Consider the following 23,821-nt stretch of genomic DNA (forward strand, 5'->3'; position numbering starts at 1 on the left):
TATATGATTTATGAATTCTAGCTCAATAAAGCTATTTAAGAAAAATTGCCTATGAGCATGGCAAATTCATCAAACCCGGGAAACAAGCAGCAGTGAGAGTTGCCCCGGTAGGAATTCCCACAATTCAAGCTCCCTTATGACTTTCCGCAAATTGCTAGAACATAAAATTGCATCACCTGAGTCTCCATCTTAGGCTCAGGATTAAAGATTATAGAACAAATCAGGTGAATCCAAGCTAATACAAGAAGAACACACTCACTGGAGTTAGAAACACATAGGCTGATAAAAACTGCTCATTTTTTCAAGGAAGAAAATAATCCAGGTGCATAAGCAATACAGTGTATGAAAGTATTTTGCAATACAAAACGAGAAATATACTATTTAAGAGAATGAAAATAATCCTCTTTTTTCTTTAAAAAATATGCTCTAAGGAATAGGGGCTAGCATAAGAAATCATCTTTTTTTGTAGGCCTTCAGAAGAAAACCTAGACTCTTTGGAAAAGTCTCTACTTATGTCTTCTGCCCATTTCTCCCCTGGATTATTTGTTTTTTGGATGTTGAGAAGCTTTTTATCTTTTGCACAGTGAAGGAAACAATCAACAAAACTAAAAGGCAACTGATGAAATGGGAGAAAATATTTGCAAATGACATATCAGATAAAGGGTTAGTATCCAAAATCTATAAAAAACTTATCAAACTCAACACACCAAAACCAGACAATCCAGTGAAGGATTGGGCAGAAGACATGAATAGATAGATACTTTTCCAAAGAGTCTAGGTTTTCTTCTGAAGCACTACAAGAAAGATGATTTCTTATGTACTACACTGTATGTTAACTAACTTGAATTTAAATGAATAAGTTAAAATTAAAAATTAAAAAAGGAGAAAACCTAGACTCAAGTGCAAGATGAAAATGAGATGATGAAATAGACAAATAAAAAAGTAATAAAAACTATAATACCCTTTCAAAAAAAAAGTGATAAAAACTATAATACCCTTGGTGAATAAATATCTAATGGTAATAGAAGCATTAGAATATGGTGTTATCAGGGCACCTGGGTGGCTCAGTTGGTTAAAGATCAGGCTCCTGACTTCTGCTTGGGTCATGATCTCATGGTTCATGGGTTGGAGCCCCACATAAGGCTCCACCTGGAGCTCTCTCCCTCTCTCTCTCTCTCCCTCTCTCTCTCTCTCTGTCCTCAGCTTTCTCTCTCTCTGAAAACAACATAAAAAAATTTTAATAAAAATATAAATAAATAAATAAATAAATAAATAAGACTTGCACATAGCAAAAAAAAAAAAAATTAATACTATAATTCCAAGTGGCAAAAAAGGCTATAAATAAGTATTTCTGGATGATAGAAATTAAAATTTGTTTATTTCATCTAGATATCTCATTTCTTTTAAACCATAGGAATAACTTTTTTTTAACCCTATCCTAAGACATTAAAGAAACCCAATCATCCAACAAGGTCATTAAAAAAGATTTTCAGGACCACCTGGGTGGCTCAGTTGGTTAAGCATCTGACTTTGGCTCATGGTTTGTGAGGTCTAGCCCCAGGTCAAGGTCTGTGCTGACAGCTCAGAGCCTGGAGCCTGCTTTGGATTCTGTGTCTCCCTCTTTATCTGCCCCTCCCCTGTTCTCACTCTGCCTCTCTCTCTCTCTCTCTCTCTCTCTCTCTCTCTCTCTCTCTCTCTCAAATAAACATTAAAAAATTTCTAAATAAAAAAATAGATTTTCAATTCTCACAATGATATATGAAACAGGTATTATTAACCCCATTTTAAAGCTAATAAAACGGAAACAGAAATATTGATAACATCGCAGAACTAGTAGAGTCTTCTCCATTGTTGAGCTGAACAGTTATTAGGATCTTAAATATAAACAGACCAACAACAAATAAGAAGAGAGTAAGGGAAAAAAGAGAAGAAGGAAGGCAGGAAGACAGGCAGGAAGGAAAATACATAGTATTACCTATGAAATACAATTACAGTGTTTTTGTTTTTTGTTTCTTTGTGTTTTCAGAATTGAGCTTTGTTTAAAAAATTTTTTTTTAATTGAAATGTAGTTGATGCACAATGTTACATCAACTTTAGTGTACAACATAGTGATTCTCTCAGTCTGTTATGCTATCCTCACCACAACTGTAGCTACCATCTGTCAATATACAGTCCTATTACAATACCATTGGCTATATTCCCCATGCTGTACCTTTCATCCCCATGACTTATTCATTCCATAACTGGAGGCCTATACCTTCCACTCCTCTTTACTAATTTTGTCCATCTCCCAACCCCTTCCCCTCTTGCAACCGCCAGCCAGTTCTCTTTATTTATGAGTCTGTTTATCCTTTTTGTTAATTTGTTCATTTGGTTTAGTTTTTAGATTCCACATATATGTGAAATCATATGGTGTTCGCCTTTTGCTGCCTGACTTATTTCACTTAACACAATACCCTCTAGATGTATCCATGTTGTAGCAAATGGCAAGATCTCATTCTTTTTTATGGCTGAATTACATTCTATCACATATGTAAATGACATCTCTTTATCCATTTATCTATCAATGGACACTTAGGTTGCTTCCCGATCTTGGCTATTGTAAATAATGCTGCAATAAACATAGGGGTGCATGTATCTTTTTGGATTAGTGTTTTCTTTGGATAAATACCCAGCAGTGTAATCACTAGATTTTACTCTAGCTCTAGTTTTAATTTTTGGGGGGAAACTCCAATTTGCATTCCCACCAACAGTGCGTGACATTTCTGGAGCAGGTTTTCTTTAATAAATAGAAAGATGAGTTCCTTAAATAAAGTCAGCTTTAAGGCTGAATTCTCAATTAGTAAGTGTTCTGATGTAAATACAGCCTGCATATATCACCATTGTGTATTATTGTCATTCTTAATTTCTTCATGTCCTACTTAATCAGTTCTAAAAATTGAATTCTTAGAAAGTTAATGAAAGAATAGTATAGAATACTGCTATTTCAAACTGTTTGTTTTGACATTTGTAATCCATTTTGATTTATAACTTCACACTTTTACTTATGCTTATAAACAATGGTGGTTGGTATAGAAAGCAGTAACCAAGAGAAAAAGTCTTGTTCTTTATAGTATAGGAAAACAAATAACTAATTTTAAAATTTGTGTCTGAATAATTTTTTATCAGGTGTAACAAATTAGCAATAAGATAGAAACCTCAAAGTTTGGACTTTTATTCATTTTATTTATTAGATATAGATAATGTATTTTAGATTATAAAATACAAAGCTGCTAATTTTAATGGGATAGGCATTTGCCATGGAGGAATTTTGCTAATGCTGCTTTACTAAGATATTTTACTTTATCAAAAACAAACCTTTCTCTTTTTAGGTCTGAAGTCTTTTGTAGGGATCCTGACCCACTGCTTGAAGAAACTTACTGGTGTCATTATCCTAACTCTGTTTTTTCTGAGTGTATTTTCTCTGATTGGCATGGGGCTCTTCATGGGCAATCTGAAGCATAAGTGTTTGCGATGGCCCCAAGAAAATGAAACTGTAACCCTGCACAACAGAACTGAAAATCCATATTATATTCGAGGTAAGAATCACTTGCCATCCGCATCAAAAAAATTAAAACTTTTCTGAAAGGCCGAGCAGCCTTCACAGAAATGTTGGACACTCAACTTCAGAACAAACTTCTTGTAAACATTGTCACTATGCTCAAGTACATGCATCCCCTGCTTTTTGAAAGTTCACGTTTCGCCGCTTAACTTTTACCAAAGCCCTACATGAGTACCTGTTTTCGCTAACAGAGGAAATCTGAAGAGGATTTTCACTTTTATGAAAATGGCTAAAAGCAAAAATAGCATTCAGCATTTGTTTTGCAGCAAGCCATCCTAGAGGTAGTGCACGGAGAGGAGGCCCCACCAAAGCTCCCTCCCCTAGAGCCACATTCAGCATCTCAACATCAAGCTGCCATAGCTTTGAATTATGTGTGTGAGCACCTGTGCCTTATTTCAGTTTATTTCATGCATCTGTTAGCAAGATGTGTCCTAAAGTATCAGAAAAGCCTAAGAGAGGTTATTTTGGATGCCTGGCCATGCTCACAAACTTTTCCCTATAAACTAATGGTAATTGTTTCTTTATGCCATTTCCATTTACAAAAAGTTTTATTAGGAATGTTCTGCTTTTGGATAGCGGGGGAAACCTATACTGATATGGATCAGTTTCATTTATGAGAATTGCAAAGTTCCAATCTTCAGACAGTTCAATAAGGGAAACCTATGTTTGGAATTGCTAAGTTTTGTAAATTTTATCCTTTAAAAAATAAATATAACCAAAGTCTTACTTTAAATTTCATCAAAGTAGAATCCTCACAATACTACCTTTATTTAATAAAGTTTTTTAAAGTATAAATTTAAGTTTACTCATTAGCAATTTTAAAGTGACCTTATAAATTAAAAAATGGCCTGCATTATAGAAATTCTTTCTATTCTTGGATTTCAATTACTGCTGATCATTTTAAATGCTTTGGGTCATCCTTTGGTAAATATTAAACATATTTTAGGCTAATAGTAATAATGCCAAAATAAATATTGCTTGGCTTTTATATGTAAGTAATTCATATGCCTGATCACATATCTTTGCCATAATCCTGCAGAGAAGTGAATGGCCCCTGTTACAAACAGAAAAATGGAAGTTCCGAGAAATTCAGTGAGCGTTCCAGCATATTATTACTATCCACTGATTAAAACTAGGATTCTAACCATGATCAATCTGGCTTTCAAATCCATGCCCTCTCCATCAAATCCTCTCCTATTGGATTTTTTGCTCATATTAAAATTATTGGGTCCTTTTTGATAGTATTTAGAAAAAAATAAAAGTGTATTTTTAAACTAATAAAAATAAAATGTTGAATTTTTTGTAGTCCCTCTGCATGACTTTTATTTGTATTTGGATATATTAAGTCACAAAACAAATCTGAATAAATTTTACTCTCTGGCTTACCCCATAATATCATTATGATTCAAGTCATATAAAATTATTGGTATATGAATATGTGAAATGTTTCCTTATTATATGTGTCTATTCTGTGGTCTTGATTCTAGTGGTAAGACAACAGAAAATGGATATTAAATCTTAGATTCCAGTTGAAATACTCTTTGGTTTCTTTAGTTATAACAAAAATATGCAAATTATATAAAAATAAACAGTATTTACTACTTTACTAGTTATTGCTAGGAAAACAAATCCAGGCTCATCTTAGCATAATAGTATATGATAAAGAAATCACTTTTTAAAAATTACCACTTTAAAATTTGTCCAATTATAGTCATTCCATCTCCTCTAAAAACATGTTAGGAATGCTAAAAATATTATATGTGTAAAATGTTATTTAACCTAATTGCCATGTCATAGTCCTTGCACTTAGAAGAGTATTTGGGACTGCCCACTTCTACTAACGTCAAATTTCATTTGGTTTTTGACTGCCATTTAAAAGGTTTGATCAATGGTTCCTAACTATGATTTAAAAATTCTTCTAAAATTATTTTAGTCAACAAGTTAAAGTGACATTATTTGAGATTGGAGTAATTCAATTGTGTGTGTGTATATGTATACACGTATATGTATACACGTATATGTATATGTATATAATTTTACATACACACTCATACAATCAGGACAGATCTCATGTGTTCTTCTCTGTGACCTAAAATCAACGCTCCTAAGCATGCATGTTCCCATCCCTGGTAGCTCATATCTAAAAACACAATTTACATTTTGAATTACAGCACATTAAGGATACCTGAATAACTTGTATGGGCTAAGATTCAGATTAATTTAAACTGTGATTAGAACTGGTGACATCAGGCAAGTAACTGGCACTGGATACTCAGTGTAGAAAAATAAGCTTCAGAGTGGGAAGAGAATGGCAGTTGAACCCAAAGGCAGAAATATGGTCTTTTGTGAAGGAAGATCATTTAGGAATAAGCCCTGTAAGAAAAGGTCCTCAGCTTTCAAACACTTCAGTCTTGGGAATTTTTCCTTCACAGGTCCTGTCATACCTGACTGGTTATATTCATTTTCCAGAACTCTATTTTTAAAAGGGATTCTCCTCTTTGTATGCTGAGCTGTTACTTTTGGGGCAGTGACGTATGTGGATTTCCAGAGGTCTCTTGGCCTCTTCATCATACGAAGAGGGATGCGTAGGGTTTTGCAGATTTTTTTTTAAAAAGACTTCCTTTTCACTATAGCAAGGAATGTTCCTCTTCTATGCAGATATAGATGGGTATCAGATATGCTGTTTGTTCAAAATTAGATACAGAATATAATTTCTTTCCTATTTTTCAGAAACAGAAAATTTTTATTATTTGGAAGGAGAAATATATGCTCTTCTTTGTGGCAACAGAACAGATGCTGGGTAAGTGGTGTTAATGTTCTTGTATCAAGTCAGTATCATTGATCCATAGTATTTATTGAATGGTTATTGCTTTGGCTTATTTTTCTCATCTAATAACATTATCTCATTTTATCACTAAAACCATGCTGAGAAGTATACAACATGGAATACTATTAATCTGATTTTACAGGAAAAAGCAATAAACAGACTAGTTAAATGATTTATTCAAGGTCAAGAAGTTAGTAAGTGGCAGGTCTGAGGTCTGATCTTCTGTTTTCAGTATGCCCCAGAGCTAGTAGGAATTATCAAGAAAGACGGTATAATCTTTTCTTTGGCTAGAAGCCTTTGAAGAGGAGAAATATGAAAGATGCACTATTATTTCATTTATTTTATGGTTTGTGTATCTTTTATGACTATAACTTACACTAATAAAAAGTTTATTGCTCTAAAAAAAAAGTACTTATAAGTAACTCTTCAGTGATACAAGACTCTCAAGTCTTATTGTCCTATAATTTCAAATGAAGAGAAAAGAAAGTAGAAATGCAGTGCTTCTCAGCAGTACTAGCACTCCTATAATTCTTTATGTTACCTTCCTCAACTGGAAATGATCGGATGCCCTTCTGTAGGCTCAGCTCTTTCTTTGGCTCTGGGGCCCAAATTAACAAAAATCATATGGGGGTCGAGGGGCATGAGTTATGTAGTTTCTATATTCAGGTGATTTAGACATTTTGTTGCTTGTTCAACTCTTTGCCCAGCTACTGCCAGGCTTCAATTCTATTCTCAAGTCCATTTTGTGAACCCATCTCACAGTGTCTGCCACACCACACTCCAGATAACCCTTTTCATGGACATCCCAACTCAGATATGACCTGAAATGCTTGTTGAAAATAGCTTGTCATAAACAATCAGAATCACATTGATGTATTACAAGATCAGAGGAGAAAGTCATGCAGTGTTTTCACCTGTAGCCACCATACCTTGCTGCATCGTAAACTATCCCAAAAGTTAGTGCCTTAAGACAAGAGCAAAAATCTATTTGTTCAGATTCCGTGGGTTAGCAGTTTAGCAAGCCTCAGTGCGCGAGTACGTTTTAAACCTCTCTTTGCATCATATTTGTTAACTATTAACCAAAGTCCAAAACAATGATGGCCAATGCCAGAATGACATTGGAGGAAAGTACACAAGGGTGTCGATAGAGGGAAGCATGATTTATCGGGCCACTACTGTAATAGCCGTCCCCAATACCCAAGCCCCCAAAAGACAAAAGTATGAAGACTCCAGGAGAGGAGATGAGATAAATCTTTAATCTGATCTTTGTACCAACATGCAAGTACTGTTTATAAATTGTCTTTGTGATAAGTGTTTTCTCACCCTTAAATAATAGTATCTGAGGGCTTGAGGTTAGAGCATTTGAAAATTAAACCCTCAGCCACTGCATTTTTGCTTTTAGCGCTGTTATTTTCCATCACTTTGATATTGGGTAGGAAAGAAATTTTTAACAAGACGTTGGGCAAAAGACCATTTGTGAGCCCCTTTTTCCTTTTAGCTTAATTAACACTGTTCACTTATGTTAACTTAATATCGACCTCTTTGGAGTTTTTCACTGGGAATTATTTAGAAGACTACTCCCTGTGGAAGAAAGAGCCCTTTATTATTCATGGGTGGATGTTCTATATTTTATGATTTGGCCATAATCTGAAAGTCACTTAAGAGTAAGCAGTTTTTCTTTTCTTTGTCTTCTTTAGTCAGTGTCCTGAAGGATATGTGTGTGTGAAAGCTGGCACAAATCCTGATTATGGCTTCACAAATTTTGACAGTTTTGGCTGGGCATTACTTGCCCTGTTTCGGTTAATGACGCAAGATTACCCTGAAGCACTTTACCACCAGGTAAGAATGGAGAGAATATGCACTGCACATAAAAATGGTGTCATGCCCCTCCCTTCTAAAATAATGGTCTAATATAACACGGTTTATTAAATTTTTATGAGGAAAAGAATTTGAAGAAAGAAAAGAGAATCAGAATTACTGAATATCAAACTATATGCTAATGCTGAACCCAAGTCTGTGCCCTTATGCATATTACATTTAATCTTTGAAACAATCTTGCAAGACCAATATATATATGCCTTTTATATGAAGACACTAAGATCAGAGTGGTTGGGTAACTTCTCCAAACTTACAAAATTTGTATCTTCCAGAAATCACAGTCCTGCTCTGTGATATCATTCATTTGATATTAACCAAGTAAATAACATTTCTAAGTACTAATTCTTCAGTCAAAAAATTTAAACCAATGAGGTTGCCATGTATTAAGAACTGTTTTTACTCAATGCCTACAATGTACTATTTTACTCTAATTCTTCTATTTCTTCTCATTCCCTTTTAATATTTAATCATGTTCTTATTATAACAGAAAGCTTGCTGTTGTAAGACTTGAAATCCAAACTCTTGAGGGTCTCTCTTCATAACTGATGATTTGTGTGCCATAGTTTCTCAGAAAGATATAATACTCATTTGAATGGAGATTCAATGTCTCTTTTAAGAGAAGTTTCATCATAGTAGAATACGCAACGTTAGTTTAGCAGCATAGTTAATATCAAAGCCTATTAGGTAAAACAAATAAATTACTTCAAATTTCCAAAGTACTTACAGTTGAAGGAGAATACTCTTTTTTTAAACATGCACATACATCCCCTCGTTTTATGACTGGATAGATAAATTATGTTGTGTGTGTGTACAAGTCATTAATAATGATAGGACTTTTAGCACAAAGGTTCTTACTGTGTTACGTTATTAAATGAAAATCAAGTAAAAACAAACACACATACAGCACAATTATATTTCTAGTAACAGACATATATGAAAATATTAAAATGACTTTTTAAAATGCAAATTATGTTTTTCTAATTTTGTAAGGTATTTATTTATATTGTTACTTTCCAGACTTTTTGACACGTATCAATGCCTCCTCCACAACACTAAGAACTTATTTCTGAAATAATCTTATCATGTTATCCTACTTCTAATCAGAGGTTTCCACATTCCTATGAGATGAAGTTCAAAGTCCAAATGCAAGGTCTGTGGTGACCTTCAAGATCTTGTTTCTGCATACTTCTGCAGATTTATTTCCTAACAATATCTCAATATGTACTCTCTGCTTTGTTTGAGTATAAAAAAGGCTTGCTGTTTCCTAAGTGAGCTTTTCCCCATAATTTCTTGTTTCAGTGTATGTTGTACCCTCAGCCTAAATTCAAGTTTCTTTCTATATTCAGTCTCATGCCTTAAATTCATACCTCAAAGCCAAAAGAAATCTTGAGCTTTTCCCCAAGCCCTCCTTTCTGAGCCAAGGAAATCCTACACCAGAATTCCATGGCACCCTATAATTCCCTCTAATTGTGGTTATTTTAATTACTTGTTCAGCAGTTTCTTCCATTAGGAGATATACTACCTAAAAAGAAGTATTTTGTCTTATTTTAATTTTTATGTCTCAGCATCACATAGAAATGCTTGATGAAATTTAAATAAATAAATAAAAGCGAATACTTATGGATTGTATCAATTTATATAATAATAAATGTTTTGTCTTTTTTGGTTATAGCCCTCAAATTATGTTTTCTAATGTTCTGGTTAGCATTGTTCTAAAGGAAATGCTTTCCCACTACCAGTGAAATGAGAAATTAGTCTGGGAGTACCCTAGTGGAGTACACATAAGACTTTCATCAATATTGCACTCTATTGAGTAGCATAGATAAGGTTCACTTTGATTTGGACTGGGTATTCGCTCTCAGCATTGCCCCAAACCGAATTGACATGGCTAGGGAAATTCAGCTACTATCCCCAAAGAAAACATCTCATATTTTGGAGAATACAATTCTCCATTCATCAGATATTTATTTGATCCAAGCACTCTTTGATATACCATGGGTACAGAAATGAACAAAACAAATGTGAGTCCTTACAGACATAAACATAACGCTATGTTTAACAATGCGTTCTCTCCATAGACTATGTACATCTTCACATGCACTATTTCATTTGATTTTCATAACAAATCTATGCTTTAGGGGCTATAATTAGCCCCAAGTTCAAACTAAAATATAGTAAAACTAGAATACGTATACTTTTCCATCATAATAAGAGTTTATATTTATACTTTTATCCTCCACCGGTTTCAAATCGTGGAAAGAGCAAAAACTTTGGGTTCAGGCATTCCTCCATAGCTGTGAGATCTTTGACAAATCATTTTGCCTCATTTTCATCTTTCTTATGCATATTGGAAATAATAGTAAATACCACGTAAGTGTGTTGCATAGAATTAATGAGATAATAAAGTATTTATTAATGTGTATGGCCTGCAGTATATCCCACAATATCTATTACTGACGCCTGAATGTAAATGATAGCTAGTTCAGTGAGAAAAATATTTAACCAAATCCTAAATAGGTGACTCACTGGGGAAAAAGGTTTATTAAAAAAAACTTTTAAAGATAAATGTACTATAGATTAATACAGAATTCTCCTTGATTGAATGTTGGAACATATTAATCTGTAAACATTTTTAACTCTGTCATAACAACATAATATTTTCTGTAAATAATACTTATCTATTGATTCAAGTGGATGCTTAAAAATTAAGACTATTCTCATCTGGGTTTTTCCTTTTTTAGATTTTGTTTATATACTTTTACTCAATGATGATAAATCAGTAGCCTGTATTGCTTATATAGGGTATATTGCTTATATATTGCTTATATAGCTTATCTATCTTATGTAATTATTATGAAATAAAAGCTAGTCAATGCTCACTTTTGAAATCTAAAATCTTGGTTTTCCTATCCATAAGTGACTTCAAATAAGTGAATTATATGATTTCCCCATGTGATTTGTGTAAATGTTCTTCACCAAAGTTTTTCTAACAGATAGAGAAATATTCCTGTTCCCCACCTATTTGAATAGACCTAAGTTTGTACCTTGTTATGATGTTTCCATAAAGTTATGATCAGAAGAAATTAATCTCTAAACATTCATTCTCTGACTATATTTAGCTCCATATATTTAATGATTCTGCTCTAAAGGAAATAGTCTTTCAAATTCAGGCTTTCCAGCTTTCTTTATTGAGAGATGACAATTTTTTCCTTTCAATATCTTTTCTCTGTTAGTGAAGATCTAAACACTGGATGCTCACCCTAACTTAATTAAATTACTAAATTCTCTCTTTGGTTTTTTACCATGTATTCTGTACCTTACATATATATCTAAAGATAAAGAGCTTTTCTCTTATTTCTCCAGGTAAAGCCAGTAAAACTGTCTTGTGATTACATTCCACTCACAACTAAATTATTTTCATAACAAAATTTCATTTTCCATTTTAAAATAGGAGATTATAGGAAGACAAATAATAGTTTTCTCTTTTTTCTTGTTTTCCAACTGTCCTTAGATCCTGTATGCTTCTGGGAAGGTCTACATGATATTTTTTGTTGTGATAAGCTTTTGGTTTGCTTTTTACATAGCAAGTTTATTCTTGGGCATACTTGCTATGTCCTGTGAAGAAGAAAAGCAGAAAGCTGCTGAAAAAGCTGAGAAGACTGAGCCACAATTTCAGCAGACTTTAAAAGAACTTCAAGAAGGAGACAAAGCAGCCGAGGTATAAATTTCTCATACTGCTTCATAGAATCACAGAGTTTGAGTTATCTTCTCGAGATCTTGGAGTATATTGCTTTCTACTAGGTGCTCAGTGTCTGTGCATTGTATGTGATAAAAGATCAAAAATAATCTTCATAAGTGGGCTCTCACTTTTGCTACATAACATTATTTCCTGAGTGTATTGTGGACAGAGTGACCAACATCTATAAATGTTTCTTTAAGACCGAAATTTTTTTGTTCCAGAATGTGTATAACTACTACTGAAAAGTATGGATATATGATTTTTCAAACTTGACTTCTCTTAATGCAGGTTCAGGTTATTGATTTAAGCTTGCTCAGACAACACATCAGAATTAACTGGAAAATTTCAGTGCTGAACTCAATAGCGATAATGCCTTCCATAATTTAGAAATCATGAAGTACTAAAAGCATGGACTAAAAGTACAGTCTTGAAGTTGTAGAAAGAGAAAAACATGCACTTGACTGGCTTTCTAGCTCTTTCAAGAGGAAATGCACTATGCATCTTGATATATGGAGTTATTTTCTCCATGGAATAATTAAATCCATGATTAGTAAAACTTAATAAGGTTTTACTCCAATTTTCAATTATTTTAGTGTTGTGTTTAAGTATATTTCAGGTCTTTAGCCTCATAGCAAAAGATTCAATCTATGAATCTGAAAGTATTGACAGAAGTAGCACTAACGAAGTTATATAAATTATCCCTAAAAATCTAAATCGTGCCGTAAATGTACCAGAAGGAACAGGACCCAGGAAAGCAACCAGAAGTACCTCTCTTATATTCAGTAGGACCTGGCAATTTCACACCTCTTTCTCAGTTGGAGAGGGTGAGGTTTAGCCCAGTGTCCTAACACCCATATCAGAGCTGTTGAGGTGTATGGTGGGCAGGATCCAGGGGTCTGGGGTAGGGTACAATCCATGCCTCTTCCAGGTGTTGACCCCTTCCCCTGTGTTGTGAAGAACCCTCTTGCCTGGGAGCTTGGTCTTTGGAGGGTGCTGGACCCAAACTGGTCACAGTAGAGTGCTCCTTGACCAGAATGGCTTGTTATAAGGCCTCACTTGGGAGAGGACAGCCATGCCCTGCCTCCTTTTCCATTCCTTTAGATTTGTTACTATTTTGCACTCTTAACACCTGCTAGTAAATATTGTCTACACTGGAAAAAGAACCTCAATGGTAAAAGGACAGATTGAGGGAGCAGACAAAAGATAGAAAGGACTTATACTGAGACTCTATCATACAAAGAAGATAAAAAGAGGTGGGGAAAAGCAAAGAGCCAAGATACATTCTGGCACCAAGTGGAGTGTGCAGTAAGGCTGGGTAAGAGGTTCGTTAATACCAAAGGTAACTTTTGGGTCAAAAGGGTAAAATGTTAACTTCCCTACATATGTAACTCTTTATTTACTCATCATCAATGAAGAAGTTCTAGAAAAGTCATTCTACTAAAAATATGGAATCTGAATAACATAATGTAGGATGATACCAAATTAAAAGTTATTGATAAATACTATATTTGCATGGTTCATAACATGCATACCATTGAAACAAGAAGCAATTATAAACAGTATGAAGAAAACATGTATAAAGAGAGGCTATTGAGTGTAGCCATTATATCACCCATGAGGAAGCCAGAGAAAAATTACAAAAGATTTCTGTCTTCAGAAATGAGTGTGGGGTCCTTCTGATTGAATGATGATGGTCTGAATGATATGTTGAATGTATAATTTGTTTCAAAGTGATATTTCAAATGTCAAGGGCTACCCACAAATGTATTCAAGAGCACAATATTCTCTTATCCCAAGATGAGATGCCCTATTAACTCTGGAAGAACTTGAATTATTTCCCAGTTTCTTAATATCTCCATTCATTTGGCTGTTTTGGATCAAATAAAGCCTTTCTGGTTTTAATTAAAATCTTTCAATTGTAAAGGATATCTTTTCCTGGAAGAGTGCTAGAACATTTTGTTATGAAAAACTTTTTTGGGAAGTAAGAGCAAAGGTCATTTTCACAAGATGTACTTTCTTTTTCTTTTTTTGTGTATACACAAGAAAATACTAGAAAGAGAAGAATTTAAAATGGAACATATTGAAGACCCATTAGGTGACTGGTATGATTTAGGACTAATCAGACTCTAATTCCAATGTTGGGATTACTGAAAGATTACCTAAATGCTTCATATTCTCACATTATGGGAAAGCAGTAGATCATCCTAGCTAAGAGCACAGTTTTTCAGTCAAATAGATATAGATTTCAGTCTATTTTAGCCACCTAATAGATGTATGATATTTACCAAGTCTCTTAACCTTTCTGAACTTCTTTATCTGTAAGATGTTTATAATTTCAGTATCTGTCTCATAGGTTATTGTGAGATTCAAATGAAATAAATTTTTGTAAAACACTTGGCATGGCTTAGAATATACTAAGTAATTGGGGGAAAAAATACAAGAAGACAAACACAAGAAGGTACAGCAGAATAGAATACTCCACCGTAGAATACTCCACCAACATAAAATTCTTAAGTCTTTGACTATACCCCCTTTTAGGGATAATTAAAATAATAATGATGATGATGGTGATAATAATAATAGTATATAATGTTGTGGAGTGTCAACTGTGTTCCACACATGTGATAAACATCTTCATGAATCCTCAAATGTGATCTTTATTGAGGAGTTCCAGTTATAAAATTTGACCTGTATTTATTTGTACCTGATTTCTCCAAACTTGACTTCTTTCTTCACCACTTTATTTTTCTGGGGGCTCAATGCTGAAACTATATTATTCCAACAATTACCCAGTTTGCAGCTGAAACTTTCTGAAGAATTGACAGTCACTGGCAATCTCTTCTCCAGAAGAGAATCAGATATATACAACTGTAGGAATATAAATATTTTCAAATATATTTGCCCATCTAAAATGGCATCCTTATAACTCTTCTAATTAAATAAAACATTATTGACAATCTACTATATGCTAAGCATTGTACTAAACATTGGATATCTTAAAATGTTAATAAATACAAATATAGTGTCTATCTTCATGAAGCTAATGGTCTAATGGGGAGATAGACTGTAAAATTATCCTAAACACAAAATTGTACCTGTAGCACCACTAGACATTATGTGTTTCCTGATGTTATGAAACAGGAGACATAAAACACCACATAAAATATATTCTTGCCATAACCTGAGCTAAGTCTAGTAAGCCTCTAGATCTAACCATCTTCTTCTAGAGACTAGAGGAGAGAGAAGAACACATTAAATTACACTGAAAGGACACAATCTGCCAAATCAAGAATGTGTAAATTCTATAGTTATAAGTGATCCATTATTGTCAACAAATAAATCAGATTAGAAAAAATAAAGGCATGAGATAATCAATAAACCTGTGCACTAAATACAGTATGTAAATCTTTTTGTATTTTGATTGGAACAAATCAAGTACAATAGAATGTTTCTGAGCAATGAAAGAAAATTGAGCATGGTCTGGGTATTGGATAATATTAAGGGAATTACTAATTTTCTGATTGCGATCCTAATATTACAATTATGTTTTTTAAAAAGGTTATTCTGAGAATTATATGATGTCTGACATATTTTTCCTGAAATATTTTAAATAAAGCAGGGTAAGTAATATGTGAGAAGTGAGGAATATAATGATATTAATTGTTAAGCCTGGATATTGGGTACCTGGCGATTCACTACCTGGTATTATTCACTACTAAAAAAATAAAATAAAAATAAATTAAACTGTGGAGAGTGCTTTAAAAGTGAGAAATGTGATGCTTTCAGAGCCTATAATAAAGGATTTCCCTGGTAAGAAAATGTTTCTTTTTTTTTTTTTAATGTTTATTTATTTTGAGAGAGAGAGAGAGAGCACGAGCTGGGGAGGGGCAGAGAGAGGGGGAAACACAGAATCCGAAGCAGGCTCCAGGCTCTGAGCTGTCAGCACAGAGCCCAAAGTGGGACTTGAACCCACGAACCTTGAGATCATGACCTGAGCTGAAGTTGGATGCTTAATGGACTGAGCCACCCAGGCACCCCGAGGAAAGGTTTCTAATGGGAAACCAACATTTGAACTGAGATCTGAAGAATGAGTCCATGCTACATGGGGGAGGGAACAGACTACGTCAAGATTAAAAAGGTCAGTGTGGCTACAGTAGAGAGAGCAAGTGTGATCCCAAGATGAATACTGCAGCTATTCATTGCTAAATGCTAGAAATATGACTGGATTCTTCCTTATTCATACCTACTCTCCAGAGGAAATTTAAACCAGCTGTGACAAGAAGAATTCTAGCCCCTTTTTGCAGTCTAATTTTAACTTTGGATCTGCCTTTATTAGCTCTTAAACTTCCAAAAAGGAGATTACTGAGTCATGATCTTCTCACTTTGCATTATAAAATGGCCATATCCTTAGTTGTTGGCATTCATTCAATATTTTTTAAGAAGTTCCATTGAACTAAATTACTAGACTGGTGTGGTTTATTTGTTTTATATTCTAAAATATATCCACAGTTAGGAGTGTCTGGGTTGTTCATTTGGTTGAGCGTCTGACTCTTCATTTTGGCTCAGGTCATGATCTCACAGTTTCGTGAGTTTGAGCCCCGTGTCTGGCTCTGTCAGCAGCATGGAGTCTACTTGGAATTCTCTCTCTCCCTCTCTTTCTTTGCCCCTCCCCTGCATGTGCTCTCTCTGTCTCTCCCAAAATAAAGAAATAAACTTAAAACAAGTTTTAAAAATTTTAAATATATCCACAGTCCAAGCCAAATAAGTAGAAAATTTAACATTGACTATATCGCAATAACATTATTACTGTACTCACTCTATCCACCCCACACAGATGATTATCTTTACTGAATTACTTCTTGGGGTGATTCCATCAGACATTGTCATTATCAGAAACATCTTTACGAGAAGCAATTCCTCTGTATTAATAACAGTGGAAGGTATTATTCACTATATTACAAAATATCATCTTTATGAAGATATACCTGGGAGATCCCTCTTAGACCATAATAACAGAACAATTATGCCTCTACTGGTTTTTTGACTCATGAAAATTTGAAATTGCCTATGTTACAACTTATATTTTATAGAATCCTGTAAGTGGGTCAAAAAATACTTTCTGGAGTAAGTATAGTTTAAGTAAATAAATTAACATCACATTCTGGGCTTTTAGCTTACTTTTTTCAATTAAAACAAATAGTGAGGTCACACGGATCTGTAGACCGGCAAAATCTGTCATTTTCCTGATGGAATCAGTATGAAGTCGAGTTGGTTTTCACCTCCTCTGATTCTAGTATTTATGAAATTAGAGGGATCTTGACTGATACTGAATGAGATGAATATGATGATTCCCTTGATATCTGTGATGCCGACTCATATAGACCACAGCAGAACTTGAACACTGTTTCCTGCAGTGTTAGTAACAGCTGCAGCCCCATGCCAGTTACCTCTGTGCCAGAGCGGGCTTGCCTGTTCAAATTTATTTACTATGTATTTCACCTATTTAGCCACACCTATTCACCAAGTTAACAAACATACAATATTATCATTCTTATGTTGCTAAATGTAAAAACCGTTGGGAACTCTGTAGTGTAATATTACCTACCTATTGTCAGTTTCTTAGAGTTTAAATTAAATATAAATTTTATACACGGTCATTAGAAACATCTGGGGTTCTATTTGTGATAACTATGAACTTGTAACATCTACATCAAGCCCTAGGAGTGTATTTCCTTTTTTTCAGTTAAAAAAAAAATTCTAATGTTTATTTTTGAGAGAGAGACAGAGAGAGTAAGAGAGAGAGCGCATGCACTAGCAAGTGCAAGTGGGGGAGGGGCAGAGAGAGAGGGAGCCAATTCAAAGCTGTCTCCAGGCTCTGAGCTGTCAGCACAGAGCCCAGGGCAGGGCTTAAACTCACAAGCTGTGAGTTCATGATCTGAACCGAAGCTGGATGCTTTACTGACTGAACCTCCCAGCCCCACCCCACCCCCTTCCCCACCCCTGCCCAGGAGTGTATTTCCAATGCAAGGCTTCTTTTGAACGCTGCATAACCACATCAGCAAAACAGAGTATCTTAAAGCCATTACTCAAGAGACATGAGAGACAGAAAGAAGTGATTCCTTTATGGAATCATCATGTATGATCTGGCCAAAACAACTATTTTACATGCTACTACTCAAGATTATTTCATTATCACAAAACCAAATAATTTTGATTTTATCAAGAGAGTTTATAAAGTTTTAAAATACCCTTAAATAAAAATGTAAGGTGTTATAGAAATACTGTCTCAGCATGTTTGCCAACCAGATATTTTGCAATAACCCTATAAAGTACATGCTTAATGGTTTGTCAAATATGGGTAATACAAGTAATATAATCTGATTTCCTCCTTTTATAGTTGACTTTATAGTATAAAATGATTTTGTTGAGTTGCAAGTTATATACATTTGTTATCCAAATAATCCTAAGCCAGTTTAATACTGCCTATAGTGTGAAGAGTAGCAAATAATGGAACCCAAAAAGATTTCTGGAGGTAAGAATCAATGTTTCAAAGAAGGTTATAAACCTTCTTATAGTTATAGCCTTGTATCTACAACAGGAAGAAGCCAGCATTAGACTCATCTAATTTCTTTTTAGACCAAGACCACACAAATAGAAATGAAGAAAAGATCACCAACTTCTATGATCACTTCTTTTAATATGTTGGATGATTCTACTGCTACTGTGAGACAGGAAGAAGGTAAAGTAAAAAATACTTAGTTACTCTGAAAGGTATATTCATAAGATTCACTTTAAGTAAATCCTGCAATTTCTTCAGAATTTTAGGATAAGAAAAAGGTAAGGAATCACATAAGAATATTAAAGTGAGCAATTCCGTAAGCATGGTATTTTAAACATCGGAATGGGTCACCAAAGAGTAGTAAGAAATTTTCTTTAACATTGAAAACAAAGTGGAAGTATTAACTTACAACTACAAATAGAAGTTGGATTATATAACAATAATATATTAAGATCCTTTTTTGCATTGTCTCTGCTTTTTTAATACATAAGCAGTAACTCATTATCATGGACAATATTAAAAGGCATTATTTTATAAAGCATTATAAATCTAGAAATTATAAATCATAATACTCTCAACTGTATTCCATGTTTTTTTTTCTTGAGAGAAACTCCTAGGCTTTGCTTCTAATACACAGTGTGTCTCGTTTTCATTTGTCTAACTCAGCAAGCATTAACAAAATAGTGGCAATTGACTTTGCTCTGATTTATATTAGTACAAAATATTTCTATTTGCTAATTCCAAATCAAAGGTCTAATTTTAAACATCTCTTTGCATACGAAAGTCAAAATATTTTATTAGCCAGAACTAAAACAACAATTTGCTAAAGTTTAACTTTTTTATTCTTTATTTCAGAACTTAAAAAATCCAGGAAGAGACGCCCATTGTGTTTGTATAGATTTGCTAAAACTTTATTGATCTGGAATTGTTCTCCCTGCTGGTTAAAATTGAAAGAGTTTATCCACATGATTATAATGGACCCATTTACTGATCTTGTCCTTACCATATGCATAATTCTAAATGTGTGTTTTTTGGCCTTGGAATGTTATCCAATGAGTGAAGAAACCACCAGTGTTCTCAGCATTGGAAACCTGGTAATGCTCTTGTATATTATTTTCATTTGCAGTTTCAACTTTTCTTTAGTCATCATAATCCTCATTATTTTATTTTGTAACTGCAATATGTTGCAAATGCATTATATGCATACTAGATGAAGTATGACCTTCATCCACAACCCACCACCTCTAGCCCTGATTTGTAAGTGTTATTATCATTGAAAAGTTTATAGCTAAGGTTTAAAATTCTGCTATTTAAGTTTGAGATTCGAGTCAGTTACTTGGCAGTCAGGTTAAATGGAAATTATTTATTTCCTCTCCCATCCCAAATATATCCTCCCTTGGTACCATAGCTCCACAGCTCGGAGCAGGACAAAGGTGCAATAACAAATACAGATTCCTCACTGACACCTAAATTCTGAATCCTGACTACAACTGTACCTGCCTTGTCTGCTTTAGCTACCTGCCTTTGCCTCAGATGGGAAGTTATTCTTTTGGTAAGATAATGTTGAGAGTCACTCGTCCTTTTTTTCCCTCATACAATGCATAAAGCAAAACAGATTTCTGTGAGTTTAAAATCAAGTCACATTCAAGGAAATATGTAGTGTTTAATTTTCTTTTCTTTTATGGTTGTTGTTTGTTGCTTAGTACTAGTATAAATGGCCAAACTGCTACCCACTTTTAATTATACATTTACTTGGTACCAACACTATAGAAATTTAGTTATTTCTGCTAGTATAGTTTTCAAGAGACAGTTTTCAGAGGTTTACTATTTTTTTTCCACTTAGACACTTTTATGGTTCAAAAAGTTAAATATCTTAATATGTACTCCATATCCCAAAAGAAACTGTTCAAAATAAAAATATTTTCATCTTTAAATAGTCTCTTTTGTCTTTCAGGATGGCTTTTATTAAATAATTGAAGATTTTGTAGGCAATGTTTGACATTAGACTGTTAAGTGAAATGTTGGAGTCTATCCTTATTTTTTTTTTTAAGTTTATTTATTTGGAAGAGAGAGAGAGCCCAAGCAGGGGAGGGGCAGAGAAAGAGAGAGAGAGAATCTCAAGCAGGCTCTGCACTGTCAGTGCAAAGCCCAATGTGTAGCTTGCTCCCGTGAACCATGAGATCATGACCTGAGCCAAAACCGGGAGTCAGATGCTTAACTGACACAGCCACCCAGGTGCCCCAGAGTCTGTCTTTAAAATACAGACTCCAATACTAATCAGATCTTGATAGAACAACTGTGAAGACTGTGGCAGTGGAAACTTACAGTTTCTGTATATGTGGGTTCTGATGGTGTTATTGGAATCATATCCTCATCCATGTGTTTTGTTTTTGTTTAGATTTTTATTGGAATTTTCACAGCAGAAATGATTTTGAAAATAATTGCAATGCATCCATATGGGTATTTTCAAGTAGGTTGGAACATTTTTGATAGCCTGATTGTGTTCCATGGTTTAGCAGAACTTTATCTAGCCAATGTTTCTGGAATGGCTTTTTTAAAAATATTCAGAGTGGTAAGTAGAATCCAATATCTAAATTTTATTTTATGAAAATTTCTCTCAGTCTCCTCAGACACAACATGGGAAGAATAGTAATACCTATCCTACAGGGACATTTGTAGTAATAAATGAATTGATTCATATATAAAGAGCTTAGGAAGTGCCCCAGGAAGAGTAAGAAGTTTCCAATGCTGTTATTTCACTGAAGCATCAAAGTAAGCTGTTTGATAGCAAATTTGAGGTATAGTTTTAGGAATCAGGGCCAGGGTTACTTGTCAGTTGTGAGGAGCAGGATAATGTGGAGTCCCAGGAGATGAATGCCAATGTATGACTAAGGAACTGCAATCAGGTGAGTATTTCTAAATGTAGAGTAGAAAACTTTATAAAAGACCAGTCAAGCCAGCAGAATGTTATTACAAAAATTAAGTCAGAATCGGTATATGTATGCCTGTAATGTATGGTGGTAGTAAGAATCAGAAAACTAGGCAAGGAAAATGTAATTAGAAGAGTATGTATGGAAACGTTGAGTACTTGATAAGTAATATATTGTCACATTCTAGTAAGAAGTTGAAGAGATGTAGCAGGAATAAAGAACAACTAAATAGACTTGATCTTATCCAAATAATTCTTCAGAACCCTGTCTTAAGTCCTCATCCATAGACTTTTCTAATGAGTAAGAGAAACATATAAAAGACGTAGCTCTCAAATTTATGGATAAAACAAGACTGGGAAATAAAAAATATGATAAAAGATAGTATCAAAGTATCTGAAAGTCTAACATGGGCTGGATATAAATGATTCAGTCTTACATAGATAAATGTGAAGTCCTACTCTTGAGTCCATGAAGTGAACTATGTACTGGAAAAAGTTGGGGAAGGTATAGCATATATAAAAATGATATTTGGGTTTAAATTTTTTTAATGTTTATTTATTTTTGAGAGAAAGAGACAGTACAAATGGGAGAGAGGCAGAGAGAGAGGGAGACACAGAATCTGAAGCAGGCTCCAGGCTCTGAGCTGTCAGCACAAAGCCCGGTGCAGGGCTCAAACCCATGAACCTTGAGATCGTGACCTGAGCCAAAGTTGGAGGCTTAACCTACCGAGCCACCCAGGTGCCCCAGTGATATTTGGGTTTTAGATGACTAAGCTCACCGTAATATGGTGGCCAAAACTGTTAAGGTAATCTTGTCCATTTCAACAGAAACAAAAAATCTAGTGAAAAGAAGAGAACTATTCAGACTAAACCTAGAATGCTGTGTTTGGTTTTTGATATGTTACTTTAAAATAAAATACATAAGAGAAACTTCAATGGAATTCAATGGGACCTGACAGACTTTTTCAATATCATCTATATGTCAGAATGTGGGAGAATTTCCAGTGTACTGTGAAAAGCAAAACAAAGAATGGGCAGTTATCCTACCAGATATTAAAACATAAAACTAGAGTAATTATAACAGCATAGTATTGAATGGAAATTGGCAGACCAATAGAAGGAGATATGTATTGGTTTAGTGTAAAAAATACAGAATATGTGTCACATATTAAGAATTGTGTAACAATGGCTAGTATTAATAGTGCTCAAAACTGAATATTACATTAAAGACTATATATGTGTATGTGTATGATGCTGATAAAATGTACATCATAATAAATAGTGACCAGGGTTTTCTTTTTGTTTGTTTTTTATTTTTGTTGTTTCTTGCATTACTGTATTAGTTGAGAATTTTCAAGCTGGGAAAATACTGGCCGACATTTAGGATTCTGATGTTGATTCTGAGTAACTCATTGGTGGCCCTGAAAGGCTTGGTGCTGTTGTTGTTCACATTCATGTTCTTTTCTGCTGTGGTTGGCCTGAAACTGTTTGGTAGGAGTTACAAAGAATGTGTCTGCAACATAGACAAAGACTGTCAACTCCCACACTGGCACATGCATGACTTCTTCCACTCCTTCCTGAATGTGCTCCGAATTCTCTGTGGAGAGTGGATAGAGACTTTATGGGATTGCCTTAAGGTTGCAGGCCAATTCGGTTGCCTTCCTTTTTACATGATGGTCATTTTAATTGGAAACTTATTGGTAAGTATTCCATGCTTTTAAATTTTCCTTGAACAACTTGTGTAATGTAGTTTAGTATTTGCATGATGTGAATTTATGGGATCCAGTGGTCTATAACTGTGTTGTCCAATATGGTAGCCTCTAGCCACATGTGGCTGTTGATCAGTTGCAATACAATTGGCCCAATTAGAGATGTGCTACAAGGGTAAAATACCCACTGGCTTTGAAGTCTCACCCCGCTAAAATAACGTAAGTTATTTTATTAATAATTTTTATACTGAATGTATTTTAAAATGATAATATTTTTGATATATTTAGTTAAATAAAATGTTAGTAAAATTAGTTTCTGTTTTTGTTTGTGCTTTTGATGTGGCCACTAGAAAGTTGCATATGACATGCATCATATTTCTGTTGGAGAGCACTGGTTTATAACCTTGCTACTCAAGTAGCATTGGCATCATGTGGGAGATAGTTGGATCCCATCTCAGACCTATGGGGAATCTACAGTTTAACAATATCCCCAGGTGATTTGTATGCACATTAAATTTTAAGAAGCACTTAAATGTAACACTGGTTGTCAAACTAGGTTGCACATTGGAATTACCTGGG

At 34.2% G+C, this 23,821-nt stretch overlaps 1 protein-coding gene across 4 annotated transcripts in view; it reads left to right on the forward strand.

Moving 5' to 3' along the window:
* The window catches only part of SCN7A (sodium voltage-gated channel alpha subunit 7), a 79,824-nt gene that overhangs the window by 26,120 nt on the left and 29,883 nt on the right, over positions 1–23,821 (forward strand). For 3 of the 4 annotated variants that reach the window (XM_047871356.1, XM_047871357.1, XM_047871359.1), the window contains 8 exons: positions 3,372–3,578; positions 6,332–6,401; positions 8,126–8,267; positions 11,818–12,024; positions 18,682–18,784; positions 19,460–19,698; positions 21,003–21,176; positions 22,877–23,233. In XM_047871356.1, the coding sequence (XP_047727312.1) occupies positions 3,372–3,578; positions 6,332–6,401; positions 8,126–8,267; positions 11,818–12,024; positions 18,682–18,784; positions 19,460–19,698; positions 21,003–21,176; positions 22,877–23,233 (1,499 nt within the window). The remainder of the gene's footprint in view (positions 1–3,371; positions 3,579–6,331; positions 6,402–8,125; positions 8,268–11,817; positions 12,025–18,681; positions 18,785–19,459; positions 19,699–21,002; positions 21,177–22,876; positions 23,234–23,821) is intronic. The other variant, XM_047871358.1, reaches the window with a different exon arrangement.

Source organism: Prionailurus viverrinus, chromosome C1 (genome assembly GCF_022837055.1).
Source record: "Prionailurus viverrinus isolate Anna chromosome C1, UM_Priviv_1.0, whole genome shotgun sequence".
Lineage (NCBI taxonomy): Eukaryota > Metazoa > Chordata > Mammalia > Carnivora > Felidae > Prionailurus > Prionailurus viverrinus.